We start from the raw sequence: 27,168 nt of genomic DNA on the forward strand, positions 1-27,168 counted from the left end.
AATCAGCCTTTAGACAGTGAAGGCTCAGTGAGCTGAATGACTTAATTCTGCTTCTTTGTCTTATGGTCTTATTTGGATGACCATTTCAGGAGTCATAACCTAAAGGCTATGCATCATGAGCTGGAAAGTGGATTAAGCTATTATTTGGTTAGCATGGATATAACCGGTTGCGTCACCTTTCTTTGCTGTAAAGTTCCATGCTTCTTTTGCTCTACTAAATCATTCATCATACCTCATCCTGGCTACCATTGTTCCTCGCTGTGACATCTCTGGGGACCAGAAGCCCTTTTATGTCTGCATGAGCAGGACAAACTGATGTGATACCTGTTTTAACATCTTAAGCACGATCAGCAAGGCGGTTATTTTCCCTCCTTTATCTAGATGTTTTGATTTTTGTTTTTTCCCCAGTCACTGCAGATAAAATAGGAGAACAAGAGCTTGTAATTTTTGTGTTGCTGTGGTGCTTTGGAATTGCCCTGAAAGTTAACCCTCACTGCTCTCAAGTCCCAGGACAGTTTAAGACACAGGTCAGAACTCCTTCAGGGAATGGTGATATAAATCAAAACTTTTGTTAGTTCAGTCCATTATCCCGGACCTTAGATAAACAAATGGGTTAAATGATTGCAGATTTGTCTATGTTCTCTGTCAAAGATGTCTCTGATATAACAGAAAGGTCAGGAGAATAAAAGATGTCCTTCATGACATAGTGTATTTTGTAATTGCATTTCTCTCCTTATGGATGTTAGTCATCTATTTGCTGCAGGCCAATTGAGTAAAGCAAGCCACCATTTAGCAAAAAGGTGATGTGAATGTCCATCAAGACTGTGACTTTAACCCAGGTCATCCATTCAAGGCACAATTGAACAATTTGACCTCTACTTAAGCACAGCCCCGTAAACCCAATGCTGAGTGTGGGATTGTTTCTTTACAAATTACTTCCTGAAAGGCAACATATAATTAATATTTTTCATTTCATTTTCTTGGACGCATTGCCAGTGATTATATCTGAGGGCGTGCCAAAGTGATTATGCACAGTTTCTTTTTTCATAATCTGACAGATTGCATATAACAGGATTTTATATTGTTTCGTTCTGCAGCTATGTGTCTCTATGGGGGTCAGAAGCTTGCCGAAGGTCAAAGAGCTTTGAAATCCAAGTGCCGTGAATGCAGAGTAAGTACAACATTGTCTCATTCTGTGATTTGATTTCTCAAATCCAAAGCAACTAATTAAAGTGAATCGTACTTGTTCAAAAAAATGGACAATTTGAAAGTATACAATTAAGAACGACTGTAACAACCACTCATTGTGGCCAGTTTTTAACTCAGTTCCCCAGATACAATTTGCCCATATTTAAATAGTTTTCACACTCAAAATGCTGGAGGACCTCAGCAGAACCAGTTTTGGCCTGAAATGTTGACTGTTTAATCCTCGTCACTGATGCTGCCTCCTCTGAAAGGACCACAACCTTGTTGCGGTTTGGAAGCTTGAGTACCTCAATGTCCCAGAGAGCTTGTTGGCTGGAGTCAGGGCTTTATTGTTTGGCTCTTGGTAGGGTCACCCATGCCAAACAGGTCAAAAAGTAGAGGACAGACTAATAGTAGTCCACCAGTTCTCCAGCTTCTGGGGTTCAGCTCAGGGCTAACAACCCTGACTGGTAAAACAAAATTGTTATGGAAACAGCAATGAAGAATCTTTCCTCATCTGAGTGCGACAGTATTCTGAGTCTCCACCCAGGACTTGCATGGCTGACAGTAGTGAAAGCCAAGTGGAAGCTACTACCTTGCTGAAAGAAGCCCTGAACACTGTCAGAGATGGAGGACCTTCATTGCTGCCCTAAACACCACCAGTATATCAGGCAGTAAGTATTGATGCTCCCTGCCCTGCTGAGTTCCTCCAGCATTCTGTATGTGTTATTCTGGATTTCCAGCATCTGTCTGGTGTTAACCAATATTAATTTGACAGTCACTGGTTATAACATTGAGTGAAGACCATATACTATGCTAGGATTAAAAATCAAGTGATTAAGTTTGAAAGAAATCAGGCTTTCTTTGGCTGCTTCCTGGAAAATGTCAGTCCGCAGACTTGATTCAGTTAATGGGTGAGAAAGTATAGTTGCCGTGGAAGCTAATGGCTTTATCTCCTTAGATGAACCTTAAACATTTGAGACCCTGTGATCGGATATGCCCATTCCAGCAATTGCTTCAATTTTCACAGCATTTCATATCCTTGTAATGGATGACTGCAGCAATATTAATGAGTTGATTCTGAAAGATGCACTAATGCATGTTCAATGTACCACCAAGATTAAAACACTCTGCACTGCCCAGATAGTTCATCATCTAAATGGAGGAAGGAATGCTGTAGAATCAAGAGCTTATTTCTATATCTGGTGATCCTGCACACTCAAGCTGCATACATTTTATAATTCAACCTGCAGCATCAATTTATGACAGGGGAGTTAGGATTTTCATTTTCATTTTGTGCATGGACTTTTGCACTGTTTTCCATGGATTTTTGAAATTACCTTATTTTGGCACTTTGCACTTTCATGAAAGTTTTAGCTATCTTTATTTTGATTTGAGCACTGGTTCATATCAATGTTTAATCCCTGATTCAAGATTTATGTTGAAAGAACTGAATCTATCAATGTCCTGTTGTAATCTATAACGACCTACACTATCCACAAGACCACCAAACTTTATGCCATCTACAAGCTTACTAACCCACTCTTCCACTTACTTATTCAAGTATTGATAAAAATGAGACTTGTGCATGTTCACTTCTTGCAGTACTTGGACTTTGCGTAACAAGAGGATCCAGTGTGACAATCTTATTCACTGAATGTCAGAGCTAGTTGGACATAAGCTTATGGGACTTGGAGAGCTGAGGCCAAAGAATATGCTCTTTTTATTACCTTCCAAAATGACAAATCGATCAGAGGCACAAATCATTATGAAGAACTACCATAAATAAACATTTTTAGCTTATTTATTTGAGCAATGTGCCTTAATAGTTGATGCGCTTTATAGCACTAGCAGTTGGAAGATCAGGGTTCAATTTCTGCCACTGTCTGTAAGAAGATTTTATGTTCTTCCTGTATCCACATTCAAAGACGTGTGGCTTAGGGTTTGTAAGTGCGGGCATATTATGTTGACACTTGAGGGCTACCCTCAGCTCATTCTTGGACCATGTTGGTTGTAGACACGAATTCTGATGCACATACATTGAATTCGAATTTTAGGCTCAAAAAATTTGCTAAGAGTAATAATGGCTTGATAGTCTTCATCAGCAATACCTTGGGATTGAGGATTACTTCTTCCACTCCAGTTTTGTGGGGTCAGATGGTGATGAGTGAGACCAATGTTGGTCCTGCAGTCTCTTCCACAGTATCAGGGACAGAAGTTGGGGGGGGGGGTGCGATGAGAAGGTTGTTTGTGATGTGTATACCTGGTGCTTTAACTCAGTATCTATGTGTTTGTGATGCATGTACTTCAGGTTCTCTGTAGCATCCTGATGGTCATGGATAAGAGATTTCCAAAAGTTGGTGGGATGTTCAATTTTTATTTCAAGCAGGGTGTGAAAGATTGGACATAGAGTTATAAAAGGAATCCTAACATTTTCCTCTGGTAATCCTTTGAAAATTGTGTCTATATCAGGAGATGATCAAATGAATGACATGGTCTACCCAAAAGAACCAATTGGGTGTAGCTCAGGCCTTAATACTGGAGATATTAGCTCAGGTGAGAATAATGATATTAATTTGATTGTTCAGCCAGTGAAGTTGGAGAATTTAGCAGAGGCTGTATTGGTGGCCTGATCACCCTGAGGTAGATAGTGTAGACTTTAGGACTTTGACTTAAGTGCAATTATGAAGGAAGTATGGCAGTGCCTTTACTTAGAAGTTTGCAAAGAATCGACATTACATCTAAAATTTTGACAAACTTCTATAGATGTGTGATGGAGAGTACATTGACTGGTTGCATCACAGGCTGGTATGGAAACACCAATGCTCTTGAATGGAAAGTCCTACAAAAAATAACGGATATGGCCCAGTCCATCACGGGTAAAACACTCCCCACCATTGACCATTGATATTCAGTGCTGTTGCAGGAAATCAGCATCATCATCAGGGATCCCTGCTACCAAGGTTATCAGGAAGGAAGTACAGGAGCCTCAGAACTCACACCGCCAGGTTCAGGAACAGTTATTACCCCTCAACCATCAGGCTCTTGAACCAGAAGGGATAACTACATTCAACTTCATTTGCCTCATCGCTGAACTGTTCCCACAACCAACGGACTCACATTCAAGGACTCTTCATCTCATGTTCTCAGTATTTATTGCTTATTTATTTATAGTTATTTCTGTTATTTTCTTTTTGTGTATTTGCACAAATTGTCATCTTCTGTACATTGTCAGTCTTTATACACTTTTTCATAAATTCTATTGTATTTCTCTCTTTTCCTGTAAATGCCTACAAAAAATGAATCTCAAGGTAGTATATGATGACATATAATGTAATAATATAAAGTACTTATTATTATTATTAATATTATATACATACTTTGATAATAAATTTGTTTTGATTTTGACTAATCCTGCATTGTACCTCAGGTCACAGGCATCCAATGAGAAAGGTATCCTTCCACTCCTATCTTCTTACTCAACAAGCCAATTTTGGTTCTGATTAGCCCACTAACCTTGGATCCATTCTATCTTAACTTGCAGTAGCAACCTACCATGCAGGATATTTTCAAATGCATTAATAAATTCTCATGTTGATGCAATCATGAACAAGGCATGGCAGCTGCTCTACTTTGTTAGAAATTTGACAAGAAATGGTATGTCATCAAAGATTTTGACTAAATTCTATAAATGCACAGTGGAGGTCATTCTAATTGGTTTCCTCACTGGAGTCTCCAGTACTTGAGGCAGTGTCTCAAGAAGGTGGCATCCATCATTAAGGACCCTCTCTATTCGGGACATGGTATCTTCTTGTTAGGAAGGAGGTATAGGGGCTGAAGACCCATAGTATCAATGATTCAGGGACAGCTTCTTCCCACCTGCCATCAGATTTCTGAATGGTTCATGAACACTACCTTGTTATCTCTTGCTTTTCTGGCATTATTTATTTATTTTTGTAGGCTACAGATTTTTATGTCTTTACACTGTACTGTTGCTGCAAAACAACAAATTTCATGTCATATGTCAGTGAGAATAAATCTAATTCTGACATATGGACAATACCTGCCACCCTGCCTTCATAAATCTTCTTGGCTACCTCCTCAAAAAGCAATAGTATACTTCTCCTGAACAAAGCCATGTCGACTATCTGTGATCAACCATTGTATTTCCAAATGTACATTCTGTACATCCCATACCATGACATTTCTCCAATAATTTCCCAGCCGCTGTGTATGGCTCACTGGCCTGTAGTTGCATTCCTTATTCCTGCTGCCTTTCTAAAATAAAGGAACATTAGCTGGCCTTAAGTCTTCTGATATCTCCATCAGGAGCTTTGCTTTCTTCTCCTCCATTTTCCATGGCAAATTTTCATGGTCCTGTGGATTTATCAACCCTATCTGTCCCATGATATCTGATGCCTCCTTGCACCTTATACCAGTCTTTTCCAGGTTATCTATGTTCTTCTATATGAAGGAAAATGAGAAACATTCATTTCAGACCTCACCTACCATGCCTCATTCCATATACAAATAAACTCTTTAGTTTTTAAGGGGACCTGATTTTTCCTTGGCTACCCACTTGGTCCTGATTGATAGCATGGACATCAAATTCTCTAACTTCTGGTAATACTTCCTATTCCTACTTCTCTATTTTTCCATTCCCCATTCTGGTTCCCCCTCACCCGTTCACTACCCCTTGCCTTCCTATCACTTCCTCTGGTGCCCCTTCTCCTTTCCTTTATTCCATGGTTCACTGTCCTCTCCGATCAGATTCCATCTTCTTCAACCCTTTACCTCTTCCACCTATCACCTCACAGTTTCTCACTTCAACCCTCTCCTCTAACCCACCCACCTTCCCCATCATCTAGTTTCACCTATCTTTGGCCAGCTTGTACTCCCCCTTCCCTTTGCCTTCTTATTCTGGCTTCTGACCCCTTTCTTTCTTGTCCTGACATGGGATCTTGATCCAAAATATCAATAGTTTATTTCCCTGCAGCATTTTTCAGATGCTGGAAATCTGAGCAACACACACAAAGTACTGGAGGAACTCAGCAGACCAGACAACATCTATGGAAAAAAGTTTCGGACCGAAACGTCAACTGTACTTTGATCCATAGATGCTGCCTGATCTGCTGAGTTCCTCCAGCAATTTGCTCAATATTTTCAACATCTGCTGAATTTGTTGTTTTGGGATTCTCCTTAATCCTACTTGCCAAGGATATTTCTTGGTCCCATTTTGCTCTCCTAATTTCTTTCTTAAGTTCTATCCTACTCATTCTATATTTAAAAGAGACTGCCTATATCTGTTGCCTATACCTGCCATGTGTTTTTTTTAAATCAAATATTCAATATCCTTTGTTAGCATAGCTTCCCTAACAAGATCATAAGACCATGGAGAAGAATTAGGCCATTCAGCCCATTGAGTCTGCTCCACCATTCCATCCCTCTCAACCCCATTCTTCTTTCTTATTCCTGTAACTTTTGACACCCTTACTAATCAGGAAATCTTGCCATCCTTGCTGGAACCTGCTGGCCCTGATTCTTATGAGTGCATTTTATTATGTGACTGCATTACTAAATACAGAGTAGTCAGCTGGAAAAGCTTGATGTTATATACTTGTGAATTATGTGAGGAATATATTGGCCAAGAATCAGAAGGCAGCGATGAAGGCACGTGCTCTTTATGGATCTCAAAGTAAGCACCCCGTGGAGATATAATGATCTCCATGGTGAGAACCTTCCTTTTTCTGACTCCTGCTGTTGTGACTTCAGGGGATCACCTGTGCTCAGAGTACAGTTGTCAAGGAGTTGTCTGAGCAGCCAATCACATTGAAGGAATTCTCACAAGTGACAACCCTGTTCGAAAAATCACAATTTTTATTTCCCTTTTGAATGTTTTACAAAGTGTGAAATAGAGAAATTTGAACATGTATGTGTTGTGTATGTGGCCGTTTACACAACAATATCATTAATAAAAACGCTGGAGACTGGTGTTAATGTTAACAGGGTTCTTTACTGACTGAAACCGAACTGAACACACACGTACAGATCAATACATCCTAATAGCGCATGCTCAATATGATGTATTACTACAACATAAAGTAGTCCTATATTATACAATAGGCTATATGGTACACTCCTCCCCTTTTATTCTAATAGTGTATCAACTGTTTTTTTTACTGGGGGCACTACGCTAAACAAATAACATGTTGTTGTTGTTCGTCCATCGTACGTCGATGAGGACCTCGACACCATTATTGATGGTGTCGAGACTAGCGCATGACTTGGATTTAAGTGAGGGAGAGTTGTGCAGAGTCAGCCTCACTCTCTCTTCCCAATTCCCATCTGGATCCAGTGGCAAGACAGAGTCGAGACGGCTGGAGATGGGATTAGGCGCAGTGGATGACCAGGACGTCTTCTGTGTCTTGTCCTGCTCTACACGTTCCACGACGCTTGCAGAGACCGCCTTCTGGACCGTTGGACCTTCCATTGGTCTCGTCCGCTCAATCTGCCGGAGTCTATCTTCACATGCTGGGATAGACAACTCCCTATCTCACCGAGGGTTTGAGACCTGTCGGCTACCCTCACCTGGTTTAGCCGGCTTGTCGAAGCCGTTGCCCGGGGTGTGGCCGCTGTCGCATGCAAACAGCTACGGGGAGCCACAGGTGAGAGCTGAGTGCCAGGTGGGGACCAAAGGTGGACTAACCGGGGGTGTATGGGGTGTCAGGGAGGGGTAGCACCTCTGGAGGGGTAACATGTCAGGTCCTTTTCAAGGCGGTTAGTCCACCCCTAACATACAATGCTTACCAATTGTTTATTTAGTAACTTAATAATATCAAATTATAATAAAATAACGTAATAATAATTATTATAATAGTTATAACTCAAGTCTTTCGGGGGGGGGGGTCTTCTCTGCCTCTCGGGGTAACATCTGCCCTGAAATGTTTGCTTTGGGGAAATAGTTTCCACAGGTACATCAGTTAGGTCCTCAGCACTGATGACAGACTTATCTGTGGATGAGGCTGATGTGGTCACATCAGAAATGTTTGTTTCTATGTCGAGGGAGTCAGGGCAAGGTGTTGCTGTGTTTTTCACCTAAGCATTCAGGATTTGATCCACGTGACGTGCTTCTATGTCATGGGAGTCCGAGCAAGGTGTTGTTGAGGTTTTCACCTGAGCATCCAGGATTTAGTCCACATGACATCTCCAATCGTTCTCTCCCACCTGTACTCTATACATCAGTGGTCCGTCTATGGTGGAAATTGCACCCGACAGCCACTTTTCAGTCCGGTAATAATGTGCAAGAACTGACTGTCCCACACTGAAGCTCCGTGTTGACTTAGCATTCAAGTGTTTGAACTGTCTGTTCTCCACATCATGCCGTACATCTGGTTTGAGATGATCCATGCAGGACCTCAGGTTCATGTTCAGACACTTCATTGCTGGAGTCTGATTATTGGTTGCATGTACTGCATTACGATAGGCAAGGAGGAAGTTGTCTTTCTTGTATTGCAATGGTCGATTTTCACTGTTCATTGCCTTGATGGCTTTCTTGAATGTCTGTACAAGTCGTTCTGCCATGCCATTTGTGGATGGATGATAAGGGGCAGATGTAAAGTGCTTGATTCCATTGCTCTTCATAAAATTTTGGAATTCTTCAGAGACAAATGGTTGTCTATTGTCTGTGCAGATTTGTTCTGGTATGCTATTCCTGGCCGACATGGTCCTCAGAACTGTAATGGTCTTTTCTGATGTGGTTGACTTCATTTTGATGACCTCTGGCCACGGAATGTGCATCGACAGCAATTAAAAAAAAAAAGAGTCCATGAATGGACCAGCAAAGTTGATGTGCACTCGTTGCCATGGTGATGAGGGCCACTCCCATGGATGGAGAGGGGCTTGTGGTGGTGTGTTCTGGATCTTTTGACATCCAGAGCAGTTCTTGGTCAAGTCCTCAATCTGTTTATCAATTCCTGGCCACCACACATAAGCACAGGCAAGACTTTTCATCTTCACGGTACCCAGGTGCCCCTTGTGCCGGTCCTCCAGCACTCTGGTACGTAGCTTGGGAGGAATCACAACTCATGAGCCACACTTTAGGGTTCCTCGACACACTGACAACTGCTCCTTCCTCACTGAGAAGGCTGGAAACAGTGTGTTACCCTGTGCTGGCCATCCCTTTACCGTGATGTCATACACTTTTGACAACATAGGATCATTGTGTCTTTCCCTTTCAATAAGGCTGTTTGTTACTGGTAATTGTTCAGCTATTGTTGTGTGAAAGACCTCTGCTGAATCCATTTGCGTAGTTACCTTTGAAGTGGGCAGTGGTAAACATGACAAACCATCTGTATTGCCGTGTTGCTTGGTCCCTTGTGTTCAATGTCATACCTGTGACCTCCTAAGAAAAGAGACTATCGCTGTAGCCTTTGTGCCGTCATCACTGGAACGCCTTTCCTTGGGTTGAAGATTGACACGAGAGGCTGATGGTCAGTCAACAGAGTAAACTTTTGGCCATACAGGTAGTTTTTCTTGACGTAGAATTTCTTGACTCCCCACACGAGGGTTAGGGCCTCTCTGTCAATCTGTGCATAGTTGCGTTCAGCTGAAGTTAACATTCTTGAGGCAAAGGCTATTGGTCTCTTGGGGCCATTTGGAAACTTGTGCGATAACACAGCTCCTATCCCATGGGCGAGGCATCACAAGCTAGTCGGATAGGGAAGGAGGGGTCAAAGAGCGCGAGCACCCTTTCTGAAGTTATGAGTCTTTTAGTTTCTTGAAACGCTTTCTCGCAGCTCTCAGTCCACTTCCATTGTGTCCTTGTCTGTAATAATGCATTTAGTGGGTGTAGGACTGTGGATAGTTAGGCAAGAACTTGTGGTAGTAGTTCACTAGACCAAGATGTGCTCTCAGCTGAGACACATTTTTAGGTTGTGGTGCCTTAAGCACTGCTTCTATCTTGTCTTGAGACATGTGTAAGCCATCCTTGTTGATCACATGCCCACAGTATGAAATTTCCTTTTTGAAAAACTCACATTTCTGTCGATTAGCTCTGAGCCCATATTCTCATAACCTGGTGAGCACTTGTTTTGGGTTAGAAAGATGTTTGTCGTCATCCTTGCCAGTGACAATGATATCATGCAGGTAACACTGAGTCCCCGGAATTTCTTGCAGAAGCTGGTCCATTGCCCTTTGCCAGATTGCAGGCGCTGATACTATCCCAAACACCAACCTGTTGTACTGCTAAACTCCTTTGTGTGCATTTATTGTCAGGTATTTTTTGGATGCTTCCTCGATTTCCATTTGGAGGTAAGCCTGGGTCAAATCAATTTTTGTGAAATGTTCCCCTCCTGACAGGGAAGCAAAAATGTCCTCAATACTGGGTAGGGGTTACTGTACAGTGCAGAGAACTGGGTTGGCAGGTCACTTTAAAGTCGCCACATATACGCAACTTGCTTGGTTTTCCTGGTTTTGTGCTGGAGGTTTTCTTCATCACTGGAACAATAGGCGTGGCCCATTCACTCCAATCCACCTTTGATAGGACCTCAGTCTGCTCCAGATTTTTCAGCTCTGCCTCTGCTGTTGGGCGGATTGCATATGGCACTAGTCTGGCTTTGTGAAATTTTGGACATGCATTTTCCTCAATCTCAATCTTTGCCTTCATGCCCCGAAGTGTTCTTATTCTTTTCATGAACACTTCTTCTTTGTTTCTTTTTTATCAAATCTTTTTATTATTTTTTTTCCAAAATAAACATGAGTACATCGAAGTAAACAACACTTACAATGTCTCAAGAAAAAAAACATTATATAAAGATTGAAAAAATTTTGTGATGAAAAAAATCTCCTACTAGGCAAGAAAAGAGGGAAGAACGAAAAATCCCATTAGGTGTTCAACCCCAGAGCCATGTGTCATACATAAAACTTCTAAAGATAAACATCAAACTGCCAGCAAAAAAAACAAAAAAATTTACAATTAGATCGTGGAGAATTTATCAATTAACTCAAATGATAATAACGAGCAAATGAACCCCATCTTTTCTCAAAATCAAACATAGGTTCAGGGGTTCGACTTCTAATTTTCTCCAAACTAAGACATAGCATCACTTGAGAGAACCATTGTGTCAAAGTGGGAGCCGTTGTATCCTTCCACTTCAACAAAATGGCCCTCCTAGCTATCAATGCAACAAATGCAATATCATGTTGGTCAGACACAGAGATACCATGGGTATTTTGAGGAATTATTCCAACTGTTAATTTGTTAGGTTGTAAATTAATTTTGTACTTTAGAAATTGTCGAAAAAACTGACTTCCAGAACTGTTCCAGTATAGAGCAAGACCAAAACATGTGTATCAGTGTAGCTGTCTCAGTTTAACATTTATCATAATAACTATCAACATTAGGGAATATTTTAGACAGTCTCTCCTTCGTCAAATGGTAATGATGTACAATTTTAAATTGGATCAGTGAATGACCAGCACAGATCGAAGAAGAGTTAACCAACTTCAGAATCTGCATCCAATCTTCCGTCGTAAAAGTCAAATTGAGTTCCTTTTCCCAATCTTGTTTAATCTTAAATAAAGGACGCTTATCCCATTGTAATAGTAAATTATAAATTCTTCTAATGGATCCTTTCATCGAATGGTTCATACTCATTATAGTATCTAACAGGTCAGCATCCAATATGTAAGGAAAATTACTTAAATATTTTTGTAAGAAATGTCTAAGTTGGAGATATTGTAAAAAGTGTGAGTATGAAAGAGAATATTTATCAACTAATTGTTCAAAGGACATCAGTCTACCTTCTTTAAATCCAAAAAAGAATTAACACCTTTATTTATGAACACTTCTTCAGAGTCAGTAAGTATTTGAGACAGTCTCTCAGATGTAGCCTTGCTGCCCGCCTTTTCTGACACATCTAGTGCCTTGATGGTGTGCCAATCCAACTGCATTTTCCTGAGCCATTCATGTCCCAGCAATGGTGGTCTTCCATTTCTCAGTACATAGAGGTTCACCTGCTGTGTTTTGTCTCTGTAGGCCACTGTCACATTAATTTTACCTTTGGGACGCACTTTCTGTCCTGTGTAAGTCGTTAGCAGTAGTTTAGTTTGTTTCAGAGGTATGTGAGAAAACAGTCAACTGTAGTTGTGTACAGAGATCACTGTTAAAGCTGAGCCTGTGTCCAACTCAGCCTCATGTTCAGTCTCATGCCTGCCACTTGTGGAGTGATCCATATTACTATTCGATCATCTATGTCTTTCACGCTGTGAAGCTGCAGACAAGACAATTCACTTTTGTCTGAGTCGTTTTCATCACCATTGTTTTTTTTCATTTTGTGCATATTGTTGTATTTTCCTTTCTGGAGTTTCTTGTTTCTCTGTATTTTGTCCTTTTTCTGCTGTTTACTAGCTTTGCATACTCTGCTACAGTATCTGCATTCTTTATCTTTAAACCAGCAATCATCAGGGTCATGTGACCTTTTCCCACAATGGTAACATTTCTTTCCTTCATTTCTGTTCAGTGACATTTTATTTGTGGCATATTCCAGAGATTTTCGTTGTATCTGGGAAGCACCTCGTGCGGCTCTTTCTAATGATATTGAGATGTTTAGCGCTTTCTCGAACGTAAGGTCTTTTTCACACAGGAGCTTCTTCTGTATGGTTTCACAGTGCATGCCACACACTAACCTATGCCTTTTATATATTGGTCCGGTGCTCCCGATGTGGCCTTCTATATATTGGCGAGACCCGACGCAGACTGGGAGATCGTTTTGCTGAACACCTACGCTCTGTCCGCCAGAGAAAGCAGGATCTCCCAGTGGCCACACATTTCAATTCCACATCCTATTCCCATTCTGATATGTCTATCCGCAGCCTCCTCTACTGTAAAGATGAAGCCACACTCAGGTTGGAGGAACAACACCTTATATTCCGTTTGGGTAGCCTCCAACCTGATGGCATGAACATTGACTTCTCTAACTTCCGCTAATGCCCCATCTCCCCCTCATACCCCATCCGTTATTTATTTATATACACACATTCTTTCTCTCTCTCTGCTTTTTCTCCTCTGTCCCTCTAACTATACCCGTTGCCCATCCTCTGGGTTTTCTCCCCCCCCCCTTTTCCTTCTTCCCGGACCTCCTGTTCCATGATCCTCTCATATCCCTTTTGCCACTCACCTGTCCAGCTGTTGGCTCCATCCCTCCCCCTCCTGTCTTCTCCTATCATTTTGGATCTCCCCCTCCCCCTCCCACTTTCAAATCTCTTACTAGCTCTTCCTTCAGTTAGTCCTGACGAAGGGTCTCGGGCCGAAATGTCGACTGCACCTATTCCTAGAGATGCTGCCTGGCCTGCTGCATTCACCAGCAACTTTGATGTGTGTTGCTATCCCTTAATGCGTCTGATAGACCAGCTCCAAATTGATAATGTTCTGATAATTTGCACAATTCAGCACAATATTCAGAAATGCTTTCATTTTTGCTCTGATTCCGTTTATGGAACTTAAATCTTTCAGCAATGACCAGCGGTTTGGGGTTTAAATGCTGTTGGAGAGTGTCTGCTATTCGCTTGAACGTTTTGACAGCTGGCTTTTCAAGGGTTAACAAGCTCCGTAGCAGGCCATATGTTTTCACGCCCATTACACTAAGTAAGACGCTGGCTCTCTTTTCTTCATTAACATCGTTAGCATCACAGTATAACCCCATTCTTTCAATATAAATTGCCCAGTCTTCAATGCCACTATCAAATGCTGTAATGGTTGCAATTAACGCCATCATTGTTATGTTAATTTAGCCCCGGTCCCTTGTTTTCTTTTTGACTCACATATCCTTTTTTTGGCTAGCGTTGCTAGCGTACGCCTGCTAGATGCGTGTGTTGCACCTTTTTATCACCTCCCTTCTGGGGTAGGCAGACCCTCAGCCTCTGGGGTCAGCGCCGGCTGTGGTCTCTTGGTCTCCCGACGTGCTGCCGCTCCGACTGTGTCTCCTATTCCTTTTGGACTCGCGGCCTCTCCCGCTTCTTGGCCTGTACCTTGCGGTCTTCTTCTGAGTGCTGTTATCAAATAAACACGGCGTTCCGATACGATGTAGGTTCATTAACCCTGTCACCAATTTGTTGTGTATGCGGCCGTTTACACAACAATATCATTAGTAAGAACTCTGGAGACTGGCGTTACGTTAACAGGGTTTTTTACTAATAGAAACCGAACTGAACACGCACGTACAGATCAATTCGCGCCTAATAGTGCATGCTCAATACAATGCATTACTACAACATAAAGACCATAAGACAAAGGAGTGGAAGTCGGCCATTTGGCCCATCGAGTCTGCTCCGCCATTTTTATCATGAGCTGATCCATTCTCCCATTTAGTCCCACTTCCCCGTCTTCTCACCATAACATTTGATGCCCTGGCTACTCAGATACCTATCAATCTCTGCCTTCAGTAAATGACTTGGCCTCCACTGCTGCCCGTGGCAACAAATTTCATAGATTCACCACCCTCTGGCTAAAAAAATTTCTTCGCATTTCTGTTCTGAATGGGTGCCCTTCAATCCTTAAGTCATGCCCTCTCGTACTAGACTCCCCCACCATGGGAAACAATTTTGCCACATCCACTCTGTCCATGCCTTTCAATATTTGAAATGTTTCTATGAAGTCCCCCCTCATTCTTCTAAACTCCAAGGAATACAGTCCGAGAGCAGACAAATGTTCCTCATGTTAACCCTCTCATTCCCGGAATCATTCTAGTGAATCTTCTCTGAACCCTCTCCAAAGTCAGCACATCCTTTCTTAAATATGGAGCCCAAAACTGCCCACAGTACTCCAAGTGAGGTCTTACCAGCGCCTTATAGAGCCTTAACATCACATCCCTGCTCCCTACTCTATTCCTCTAGAAAAGAATGCCAACATTGCATTCGCCTTCTTCACCACTGACTCAACCTGGAGGTTAATCTTAAGAGTATCCTGTACGAGGACTCCCAAGTCCCGTTGCATCTCAGAACTTTGAATTCTCTCCCCATTTAAATAATAGTCTGCCCGTTTTTTTCTTCTGCCAAAGTGCATAACCATACACTTTCCAACATTGTATTTCATTTGCCACTTTTTTGCCCATTCTCCCAAACTATCCAAGACTCTCTGCAGACTCTCTGTTTCCTCAGCACTACTGGCCCCTCCACCTATCTTTGTATCATCAGCAAACTTAGCCACAAAGCCATCTATTCCATAATCCAAATCGTTGATGTACAACATAAAAAGAAGCGGCCCCAACATGGACCCCTGTGGAACACCACTGGTAACCGGCAGCCAACCAGAATAGGATCCCTTTATTCCCACTCTCTGTTTCCTGCCAATCAGCCAACACTCTATCCACGTATGTATCTTTCCCATAATTCCATGGGCTCTTATCTTGTTAAGCAGCTTCATGTGTGGCACCTTGTCAAAGGCCTTCTGAAAATCCAAATATACAGTATCCACTGCATCTCCCTAGTCTAGCCTATTTGTAATTTCCTCAAAAAAATTGCAATAGGTTTGTCAGGCATGATTTTCCTTTAAGGAAACCATGCTGAGTTCTGCCTATATAGTCATATGCCTCCAGGTACTCCACATCCTCTCCACATCCACTCCATTTCACCATTTGATAGGTTAGAGTTCGAATGTGAGAGGAAACCAGAACAACCACATGGTCATATGGAGAATGTACAAACTCCATACATACAGCGGTAGAAATTGAACCTGGCTCCTTTGTGCTGTAATAGTGTTACAGTAACCACTATGCTACTGTGCTACCCCAAATTTGAAATAATTTGAAATGTTACAATAATTTATTATTGTTACCTACTGTACTCTGAGATACAGTGATAAAACTTTTATTTGCCATCCAAGCAGATCATATCGACATTGACATTGACATGTACATCAGCATTGAGAAAAGAAAACAGAATGCAAAATACAGTATTGTAGCTACAGAGAAAGAAAAGAGTCAGTAACCAAATAAAATACAAAGGCTGCTACGAGGTAGATTGGGAGAATGGGAATTCGTTTTTAGAATGTGAGAAGTCCATTAAGAATCTGTTAACAGTGGGATAGAGGATATCCTCAAATCTGGGGTTACTCTTTTACAAGCTTTTGTATCCTGTCCAAGAGGAGAGGGGAGGGGAAATTGCAGAAAACAAATAAGAAAAGTTGAGTCAATAGCCAGAAAGTTTAGCTTTGCAAATGGCTCAGAACTTGCTTAGTAAAATACAAGGTCGTTATTCTGTTTTACAGCAGCAGGAGTCAATAGCTTAAATTCTCACCAGTTCAAGTGCTAGGCCATTAAGTCATTGGGTCTGCTCTGCCATTTCATCATGGCTGATTGATTATCCCTCTCAACCCCATTCTACTGACTTCTCTCCATGATTTTTGACACCTTTACTAATCAAGAACCTTTCAACCTCCGCTTTAAATATACTCAATTACTTGGCATCTACAACTGTCTGAGGCAATGAATTTCACAGATTCACCACCGCTAAAGAAATCCCTCCTCATCTCTATCCTAAATGGGAATCCTTCTATTCTGCAGTTAAACCCTCGGTTCCTAGACTCCCTCACTATAGAAAACATTTTCTCTACATCCACTGTATTTAGGCCTTTTAATATTCAATGAAATTCAGTGAGATCCTCTCACACTTCTAAACTCCCATGAGTACAGGCCTAGAGCCATCAAACACTCCGTACATTTAACCCTTTCATTACCAGGATAATTGTTGTGAACCTCCTCTGGACCATCTCCAATACCATCACATCTTTTCTTAGATAAGAGGCCCAAAATTGCTCACAATACTCCAAGTTGATCTGACAAATGCCTCATAAAACAACAGCATTACATCCCCAACAAAAGAAAATCTGCAGATGCTGGAAATCTGAACACACACAAAATACTGGAGGAACTCAGCAGGCCAGGCAGCATTTTGTGGGCATTATATCCTTGTTTATTACATTTAAGTAGGAGTTTTCTTGCTTTAGAGGTAATACAGAAAAGGTTCACCAGGTTAATATGTTGTCTGAAGGGGTTGACGTGATGAAGAGTGGGGCATATTAAACTGATACTCCTTGGATATCAGGAACATAAAAGGTATTGTTATATAAACATAAAATGCAGAGGAGTCTGGACAAGATGACAACTGAGAGGCTGTTTCCATTGTGGGGGAATCTGGTGAGGAGATAGTTTCAGAACAATTGTCATTTAGGATTAGGAAGAGGAATTTCTTCTTCAGGTGCAATATACAGTAAATGTTTGGAATTTGCTCCCTCGGAGGTTGTGGAGGCTGAATCATTGAATATATTAAGGATTAAAATAGGCAGACTTTTGATATACTGCATGTGGGAGTTGAAGGCGACTGAGAATTTAGTGAATGGTTAAGCAGACTCAAAGGACATGTAGCATAACTGAGTGGTCTAAGGTGCTGGATTAAGATTTTAATCTCCACAGAGGCATGAGCTCAGATTCCAAGATGCCATTAAATACGTACCTGTCCCTTCTTTATGACAAATATGAAAGGGGAACATTTTTAGGTGATTGGAGGAAAGTACAGGGGGATGTCAGAGGTAGGTTTTTAACACAAAGGGTGGTGGGTGCATGGAACCCACTGCCAAGGATAGTGGTAAAAGCAAAATATTAGGGGCATTTAAGAGACTCAGATAAACACATGGATGATAGAAAAATAGAGAGCTATATGGAAGGGAAGGGTTAGATTGATCTTGGAGAAGACTGGCAGAACGTTATGGAGAAAGGACTGTGCTGTACTTTTCTATGTTCTATGATAATATTGCCCCCTCCTCCCTTTCTTCTGTTCATTTTAGAATTTACCATTGCATGTTTAGGAATGATGTCTTGCTGAATTACTTATGGCTGTGTAGAATTACTGACTTTGGTAGCTAGTAAATGGCAAAAGAGGATGTGGGGATTAATCAAATGAGGATCCCATGAGGCAGAATTTGTGACCAACCAGGCTAATGAAATAGGGTTCCATTGTAGGTTTGAATACAAACTTTTCAACTTCTCAGTTTGAGCTGTGTATTCAATGAAATGAGCTAACTGCATCTGGGACCCTCCATTGAAGGTCTCTAACCACATATTGATGTCAAATGCCATCTGTCAGCAAACAAGTCCTTTATTCATCCAGGAGCCCTGTTTGTATGTGTAATGGCTTCTTTGTAATATTTCACTGCTAATGCTAATGTAATGGCTTCTCTGTAATGTTCACTGCTGATGTAACGGTTTCTCTGTAGCAGCAATGTTTGGGTTATGGCTAGGAGATAACAGGGTTTGGTATGCAAGGGTTAGCCAATGAGGACATGTTGTTCTTTCTTGTGTGTCTGGGAGCCGGGTTTTCGCGGTCTTTTGTCGAGGAGAAATGAAGAGGGAAGATGTGAGTACAGAAAGCTGGTAGAACACTGGATTGAATGGACTGGGATCTGAGGGTCCGAAGGTTGGTAATATTCGGAGGAGATTGATGGTGAAAGGATGACTACTGAGTGAGCTCGAACTGGAACTTTGACTTTGACTTGGACCTTTTTGTTATTTTGTTTATTTTCATTACTAACCCTATATTCAGATTAAGATTCATAAAGTCTGTCATTTAACTGCATATGGTGTACTGTCTGATATTTTGCATTGTGGGTTTGTTACTGGGGGTACATTACACAGCATCCACACAAACGTGATTACCCAGTTTGGCGGGGCTGAAGGCTGATTCCCCTAGACGAACGAGGGCTGGTCAAGTCTGAAGGTTACATATGTTTTACTGAATTATTTTTTCTAAGGAAAGTTAACTGATCCAAAAGTTGTTGATTAACTCCATTTCCAAAGGTATGGGAGAGATCTCTAGACAGAGCCTTTCTCTTATGACAGTATTATGAATGTGATAACTCAATGGAAGTCATAAACCAAGTGGTTTGGAGAAGGCAGAACATGGTTAAAATAGCAAATCATGCTCATTTGTCTCTTGTCACAGCTTGAACATTCAGAGTTTTGGTTCTCCCATGATTCAGTGGGTTATTAAACATGATCAGTTTCTGAATATGTGGGCTGTAAACTCCTTTCCACGAAGCTCCTTTGCCCTCCTAATGTAGGTACAGTAAATTATTCATTCTACAGGTTTTACAATAGTGTTTAGCATTTTATATTGGATCATTTGAGTTGACCTATATTAGCTAATGCACAGAGTACTAATTAAGACTATATTCTTGCAATGACCTGAATAAATAATGGCATTAGTTGGAAACCATTTCATTCTTGGGTCACTGATATCAGTAAACAGATGGCAAAAACATCGCATCATTTGTAATGCATTATTTTCTTGTTGAGTGAAAAATTTACCTTTGTTATTGTACTATTATTACAAGAAGGAATAAGGTTAAGATAATCTCCCCTCAAAGATCAAATTTTCTCACCACGGGCCCACATATTTAACTTGCTTATTTTTTAATGCCTTTGTTTCACAGAGACCTGACAATTGCACTTCTATGAGTTTAGAGAAGACTATTCCAAATTTTATTTAACATTATACTTTGTAAGATCAGTCTTCACTGGCCCTACATGATTATTAAAGACCCCTTTCCACCATCTGGACTTTGCTCCTTAGAAAAGAGCTTTTCAAAAATCTGCCGTATCAAATACTTCGATCACTGTAAACACCTCAAATAATCCTTTACGTTTTATGATTTACTACTACTCCCTTCTGATATGAAGACTTTTTCTTAATCTTCATTATTTGCTTTGCTCAAGAGCACATGGAGTGCTCTGTGAAAGCCATCCTCAGTACTTAATTGTTTTAGGCTAGGTGAATCTATGTGAAGCTCCCTAAAAGGACCTCCAACAGCACCGAAGTTTTCATCCCTTTGGCACAATAAGCCATCAACCCATTTGTTTTTATTTTGTTTGAGCCCCTCTCAATGTGGATATCAGTGATTTCTGTACTTGGTTACCAAAATATCTTTGCTCCAAACACAGATCCTACCTTCTTCCCATCATTCATCAGTCAGAGGTCGATTATATCATCTCTTTGTACATCAAACTCTGTCTTTCTCTCTAAAATTTTCCAAGGCTTTCTGTCTATTTCAGTTTCTGCTTCAATAATTACTATTAACCAGCCTTTTAATATGATTGTGAAACACTTTTCCCTCATATCTAAGCTGTTAATAAATCCAGGGTAAAGTAGGCTTTTTGCAGATATTAAGGGACACCAATGCTTGCATTATGCGACGCTGACTACAGACCTATTATCCATTTCTGACCTTGTCAAACTCCTGTCTTCTACAATAGATTCATATCGACTCCTATGCATTCTAATTTTTGCGAATCTTCTCTTAATAATTGGGTTTCAGAACTAAATTACAACAGCAACAGCTTAGTTTAACATGTCACAAATCATCGATTTCAACTCAATATTCTTCAATTCAAGTCATGGCTTGAGAATATCATGTTGTGTAGTTGCATAATATTGGTGTAACAACACAAGAAATAGAAATTGCACATTCATAATTTAAACCCAGACAGTTGCTCCTGAAATATTTCATTAATAAAGCTATTTGATTTGCTGCATGATTTAATTTAATACCAGACTTGCTAGCAGCCAATAACTCACATAGTATCCAGTAGGTACCATTAGGTAGTGTGGTAGCAGAGCATCACTTTACAGCACCACCAATTATCAATCAGGATTCAATTCCCACTGCTGCCTGTGAAGAGTTTATACTTTCTCCCTGTGACTGCATGAGTTTCCTCTAGGTGCTCCGGAATCCTGCCACATTCCAAAGAGGTGCAGTTCAAGTTGGTGAGTTATGGGCATGCTGTGTGGGCACTGGAAGTATGGCAACACTTGCCCAGCACAATACTTGCTGATTTGATTTGATGCAAATGATACATTTTACTGTGTGTTTCGATAATTCGACGTACCTGTGACAAATAAAGCTAACCTCTAATCTGTATCTCTCTCAACCCCAGTCTTCACTTGTGGAAATTTATCAAAAATATCTTGCTCAATTATCAATGCCAGATCAGAGATGTTTGGAAGCTCTCTCCCTTAGTTTTGATCCTATGATCACCTTCACTTTGGGCAAATTGAACAATATTTATTAATTGTGATCTGCAAGGGATATTTTCTGCTCTTTGAGACCCCGAATGAACCTAGTCTTTGGTTTGCAATTCTCTTACTTTTGAGAAGTATATTATGCAATTATCAATTAGTTGAGCAGTCAAAAATTAGACTGTTGATGGAGTTCTATTTTTCCTTCTTGTCAGCCTAATTGCAAAAATGCCAAAACATTGGTGCAAGAGGATTCAATGGCAATAATTTGTAAACAGTTACATGAAGTTTCTGTAGCAGTCGTTAAAAGTTATTTGATGACTCTCCATTGACCTTTCTGATGTAAAATGGTTGATTTCCATTGCAAAGATTGAAAAAATTTCCAATGCAAAGATAACAAGCACGTGATTTAAAAAGGCTGATCTATGTGACAATTTGGGCAGTCTCCATGTATATTATTCAGAGAATACACAAATTAAAATCTAGAAGTACCCAATTACTTTCTGTGAGGGACTTTCTGATCAAATCCAGCTGTGTAGTGCACTAAAGTGATCATTATACCTTATAATTTCTAACTCTGTCAATTTGCATCTTACTTGGGTGGATAAAAAGCCTGCTTGATTACACAGTTTTGCTGTTTTGTTTGCCTCAAGTTTCTGGGATATCTCATGCTGATGTGAAGAGCTTTGTGAGGGCAGTGACATTTGTGCAACAATCAATTGTACAGGCGATTAATGTAGGTGACAGAACAGCGGCTCAAGGGATGATCCTCTGCAGATCCTCCTGGCTGAGAGATGCATGTCATCTTCACAAATTGCAGAAGCTATTTGTGTTCTTGTTTGCCTGGGCAGGTTCCTCCTGCTCTGTACAGCCACAAGAGATTCAGCGTATTGTGTACAGACCAGCTCAAGATTCCTGCCATTTTATCAAGAAGTCTGAAAGGAATAAAATGGCATTTTGCTCATGTTAAGTGTTTATTATCGTAGGGGATATGGGGTGGAAAATACTCATGAATGCAGATTCTCCTACCAGTTCCATAGTCTGGTGCTGTGATTTATTACAGCAATTGTGTGCATCTGTTCATGGGAACCAATAGATTTGTAAGAATTATTTATTTACAGATGCAGCATGGAACTGACCCTTTTGGCCCAATAAGCCAAACTGCGCAGCAGCTACTAGTACTACTACGTCGACTCAGGCCTAGGGGGCCGGTGTCGGGCACGAGGATGGACTCTCCCTCATCAGTGTGTTCAGTTCATCTGCATTAGCCGCGCCGCTGTCTTCTAAGAGCGTGTTGACCATAGTCTTGGGAGGGCACCCAGGGTTCATCCTCCCGTGCTTGGGCTCCCATATGATGACTAGGCTGGCAGGTAGCTCGGGTGGCGTAGACAGTGACCCACTAGTTGCAGTCTTCTCGCCTCGGTTTAAGTGGAGAGCATCGGTAGGTTGTTATAGAGCTCAACGTTTGTCACGTGCTGTGGCAAACTCCCATCGACAGCCATCCGGAGCATTCGTGTATAGCAACCATCTAGAGACTTTCGCATTGTCTTGGTGAGTGTCCACGTCTCGCATCCGTACGTGAGAATGGACTCTATGCGCAGCAGCCCACCTATATAAGCCTAGCCTAATCACAAGATAAATTACAAATACCAATTAACGTACTGACCAGTGCATGTTTGGGCTGTGGGAGGAAACAGGAGCACCCAAAGGAAACCCGCATGCTCACGGGGAAGACGTAAAAACTCCTTCTGGATGGCGCCCCCAAGCTATAACAGCATTGCACTAACAGCTATGCTGCCATGGTAACCAAAAGATTGCTTATAGGATAATATGTCAAATCTAGCAGGCAGTTATTTATTGCGCATTTTTGATAATGCTGTTCAGGTCAGAGAAATGAAAGATGCACTGAATTGTAAATTTAGTAATGAAAAACTTTTACCTTTCATCATATTAGTTATTTGTCTGAATTTTTCTCTGGCAGGTGAATAGAGTGTGCCCCTATTTCTGAAACAGTTCCTGTTTTTGGTACTTTTGGTATATAGAGATTCAGCAAAGGAAAATGGTTTTTTTACTCATTTAGATGTGATTTTCCACATAGTTATTGAGGAAAGTAAACTCCACCTCAACACCACCCAATTGGCTCTCTCCATTGTCTTAAAATTGCCTGTCTGCTTGTCCATCATCCACTTTTCTCCAGGTTAGTGTGAGAACAGTAGGATCTATTGTCCCTGTCTTAGATCCCCTAACCATTAACTCCAGTACTCTTCCTGTAACTCCCCAAGGCTAAACCAGACTATTTGCAGCCTTGGTTTGATATTTGACCCAGAGTATGCTTCTAACTTCATACCTGCACCATTATTATGGGACTGAGAATATCCTACACATCTGATGAGGAAATTCTTACTGATGCCACAGTTATCTTCAAGTTGGACATTTCTGATGTAGAACTGGCCAACTTGCCTCAATTTGATCTTCAAAACCTGTCCTCCCTTGCACTAAATTCCCTTTGCCTCTCAAAGTAAGATGGATGATAAACACCATACTAGATTAAACAATATCTCCTTTTTAAAGTTCTATTTTGTGTCGACAAATCTCTCCATCGCCACACCCTGGATTAAAATAATATTAATATTCTCTGTTCCTTGTTCCATAGAAACAGAAAAGCTACAGCACAATACAGGCCCTTCGGCCCACAAAGTTGTGCTGAACATGTCCCTACCTTAGAAATTACTAGGCTTACCTGTAGCCCTCTATTTTTCTAAGCTCCATGTACCTATCTAAAAGTCTCTTAAAAGACCATATTATATCCACCTCCACCACCGTTGCCGGCAGCCCATTCCACGCACTCACCACTCTCTGAGTAAAAAACTTACCCCTGACATCTCCTCTGTACCTACTCCCCAGCACCTTAAACCTGTGTCCTCTTGTGGCAACCATTTCAGCCCTGGGTAAAAGCCTCTGAATATCCACACGATCAATGCCTCTCATCATCTTATACACCTCTATCAGGTCACCTCTCATCCTCCGTCGCTCCAAGGAGAAAAGGCTGAGTTCACTCAACCTATTCTCATAAGGCATGCTCCCCTATCCAGGCAACATCCTTGTAAATCTCCTCTGCACCCTTTCTATAGCTTCCACATCCTTCCTGTAGTGAGGCGACCAGAACTGAGCACAGTACTCCAAGTGGGGTCTGACCAGGGTCCTATAGAGCTGCAACCTTACCTTTCGGTTCTTAAATTCAGTTCCACGATTGATGAAGGCCAATACACCGTACACCTTCTTAACCACAGAGTCAACCTACGCAGCTGCTTTGAGCATCCTATGGACTTGGACCGCAAGATCCCTCTGATCCTCCACACTGCCAAGAGTCTTACCATTAATACTATACTCTGCCATCATAAATCCAGTCCTTTTGACCTTTCCTGATTTTGACTCTTCCACTGTTTTGAAGGTTGGCATTCTGGGATCCCTTCATCTCTTCTAATTCTTTTGAGCAATACCTTAAAACATACCTCAACTGCCCTAATTTCCAAATTTCAATGTGGATTGTCTTGTTTGATATATGTCCCAATAAAGTACTCAGGAAATTCTACTTTAGTGCTATAGAAATCTAAGTTTTTCTTACCAGCACTTCCTGCAGAAACTGGCCGTGATAAGTGTTGAATTGGTCTGTCCATATAACTGAATAGAATAAGAATTGCTGCTATGGAGTATATTGACTGTCAAGGCAAAATTAATATCTTCTCTCTGTGCTAGACTTAGCAAAATAGTGAACCTACTGAGAAAAGAAAACTTTACAATTGCTTCCTTGTAGTTCTCAGAGAAAATGCTTTTCCAATATTTCTTCCAAAGTCTCCAACTGATTATGCAAATGACTGATTGTGGAGCTTCTATTGAAATTCAGTAATGTTAGAAATAATATTAATATTTGATTCAAGGAAGGCAATAGATCAAACAGCATGCAGCAACATGGTAAATACCTTCAAAAAATCCTGTTTACTTTGCCATAGCAATCAGAATATTTCTTCCCCTAGAGTATGCCATTTTAAATTTTATCTTTATTTTACTTTGGACAATATTGTATTATAACAAGTGTTCTCACAAGGCACAGAGACATATATATGTCATTTTCTGAAAAGGATTTGTGTTCTGTAAGGGTTAAATCTATTGTTATGGAAGGAGTTCCAAAATGGCTTTAAGATGCATTACTGTTGAGTATCCAACAAAGGAACTCTTAACTGTTACTGAGATTACGTTATCTAACACTTATTAAAGGTTAATAAATAACATTCTTCCTACCTAGATGAAGGAATATTGGTTTAATAATATCTCTGATTAATGTTCCGCAGAATCGAACCATGGTCATTGTTCATGAGACATGCCCCCCTCTGGATTGCCCACTGAATGAACGCATACAGCCAGAAAACAGATGCTGTAATGTATGCCATGGTGAGTATGAGTGCTTTAACTTAATATTCCAGTCACTTTTTTGTTGCAGTCTATAACATGGGTGCTTGTTCAGACTCGGCTTTCTTGACAATGTTTTAAATGTTCTGGCTTTAGGACAATATAGGCTGTAGAACAAACCTTTTTCCAATAAACCTTCAAGTACCTCAGCATTCTCTAAAAAACAAGACAGCTATTTCATAGGTGGCATGGTTCAGCAGGAAGAGAAAATAAAGGAGCTATCTCTGTTTTTGTGGTGTTGGTTGAGTAATAATTGCTGACCAGAAAATGCCCTTGAGTTATCTGCAATGGGAGTTAGTAAACACCTTGTTGAAAAGAACTCTGTTCATCTTTCATTAGAAATATCTCTAAGAAATGAATTTTTAGGACCAGGACACTTGAAGGCTGCCCCCAACACATCCTTGGGTCTGTTGGTTGTTAATGCAAACAATGCATTTCACTGGATGTTTCGATGTGTATGTGATAATTAAATCTAAATCTATCCTAATCTATCTAATCTAATGGTTGTATTGCCTATCACTGTAATCCTGTCTGCCTTCACTTTAGGTGTCACCACTTCACAAAAACTCTTATCTAAGATGGTCACAGCATACAAAATGATTTTCAGTAAAGGAGACATGAAATTAGTGAGTGGAAGGGTTATGGCTGGAGTAGTGAGCTTTGTGTCTTTTAGTTGCTACAGAAAACTGGTATGTTGCCCCAAATTTACAAAAGCGAGAATGTAATGTTGAGGCTTTATAAAGCATTGGCGAGGCCTCACTTGAAGTATTGTGAGCAGTTTTGAGCCCCTTATCTAAGAAAGGATGTGCTGATGTTGGAGAGAGTTCAAAGGATGTTCACAAAAATTATTCTGGGATTGAAAGGCTTATCACATGAGGAATGTTTGAAGGCTCAGGTCCTCTACGCAATGGAATTTAGAAGAAAGAGGGTGATTTCATTGAAACCCATTAAATGTTGAAAGGCTTTGCTTGAGTGGATGTGAAAAGAATGTTTCCTATGGTGGGGGAGTCTAAAGCAGAGGACACAGCCTCAGAATAGACGGACGTCCTTTTAGAATGGAGTTGAGGAGGAATTTCTTTAGCCAGAGAGTGGTGAATCTGTGGAATTCATTGCCACAGGCAGCTGGGGAGACCAGGTCATTGGACAGATTCTTGATTAGTCGAGGCATGATGAGATACAGGGAGAAGGCAGGAGATTGAGGCTGAGTGGGAAAATGGATTGACCATGGTGAAATGGTGGAGCAGACTCAATGGGCCAGTTGGCCTAATTATGCTCCTATATTTTATGGTCTTTAGCGTCCTTGTCATGTGGTATTCCTGGTGACATTGCTTGTACAATGCTTTCAGCTCAGTGGAAAGTCAAATGGTGCAATAAACCAGTTCTAACATTGTAGATTGATTGAAGGAATATTAATAACCCTTGGTACTACAGACTAAACCAAAAGAACACACC

General features: G+C 40.9%; 1 protein-coding gene across 8 annotated transcripts in view; it reads left to right on the forward strand.

Moving 5' to 3' along the window:
* LOC134353612 (protein kinase C-binding protein NELL1-like) overlaps positions 1-27,168 on the forward strand; it is a 1,036,586-nt gene that overhangs the window by 261,521 nt on the left and 747,897 nt on the right. For all 8 annotated transcript variants that reach the window (XM_063061731.1, XM_063061736.1, XM_063061735.1 and 5 more), the window contains exons 10-11: positions 1,098-1,171; positions 25,599-25,698. In XM_063061731.1, coding sequence (XP_062917801.1) covers positions 1,098-1,171; positions 25,599-25,698 — 174 coding nt within the window. The remainder of the gene's footprint in view (positions 1-1,097; positions 1,172-25,598; positions 25,699-27,168) is intronic.

This window comes from Mobula hypostoma, chromosome 11, assembly GCF_963921235.1.
Source record: "Mobula hypostoma chromosome 11, sMobHyp1.1, whole genome shotgun sequence".
NCBI lineage: Eukaryota > Metazoa > Chordata > Chondrichthyes > Myliobatiformes > Myliobatidae > Mobula > Mobula hypostoma.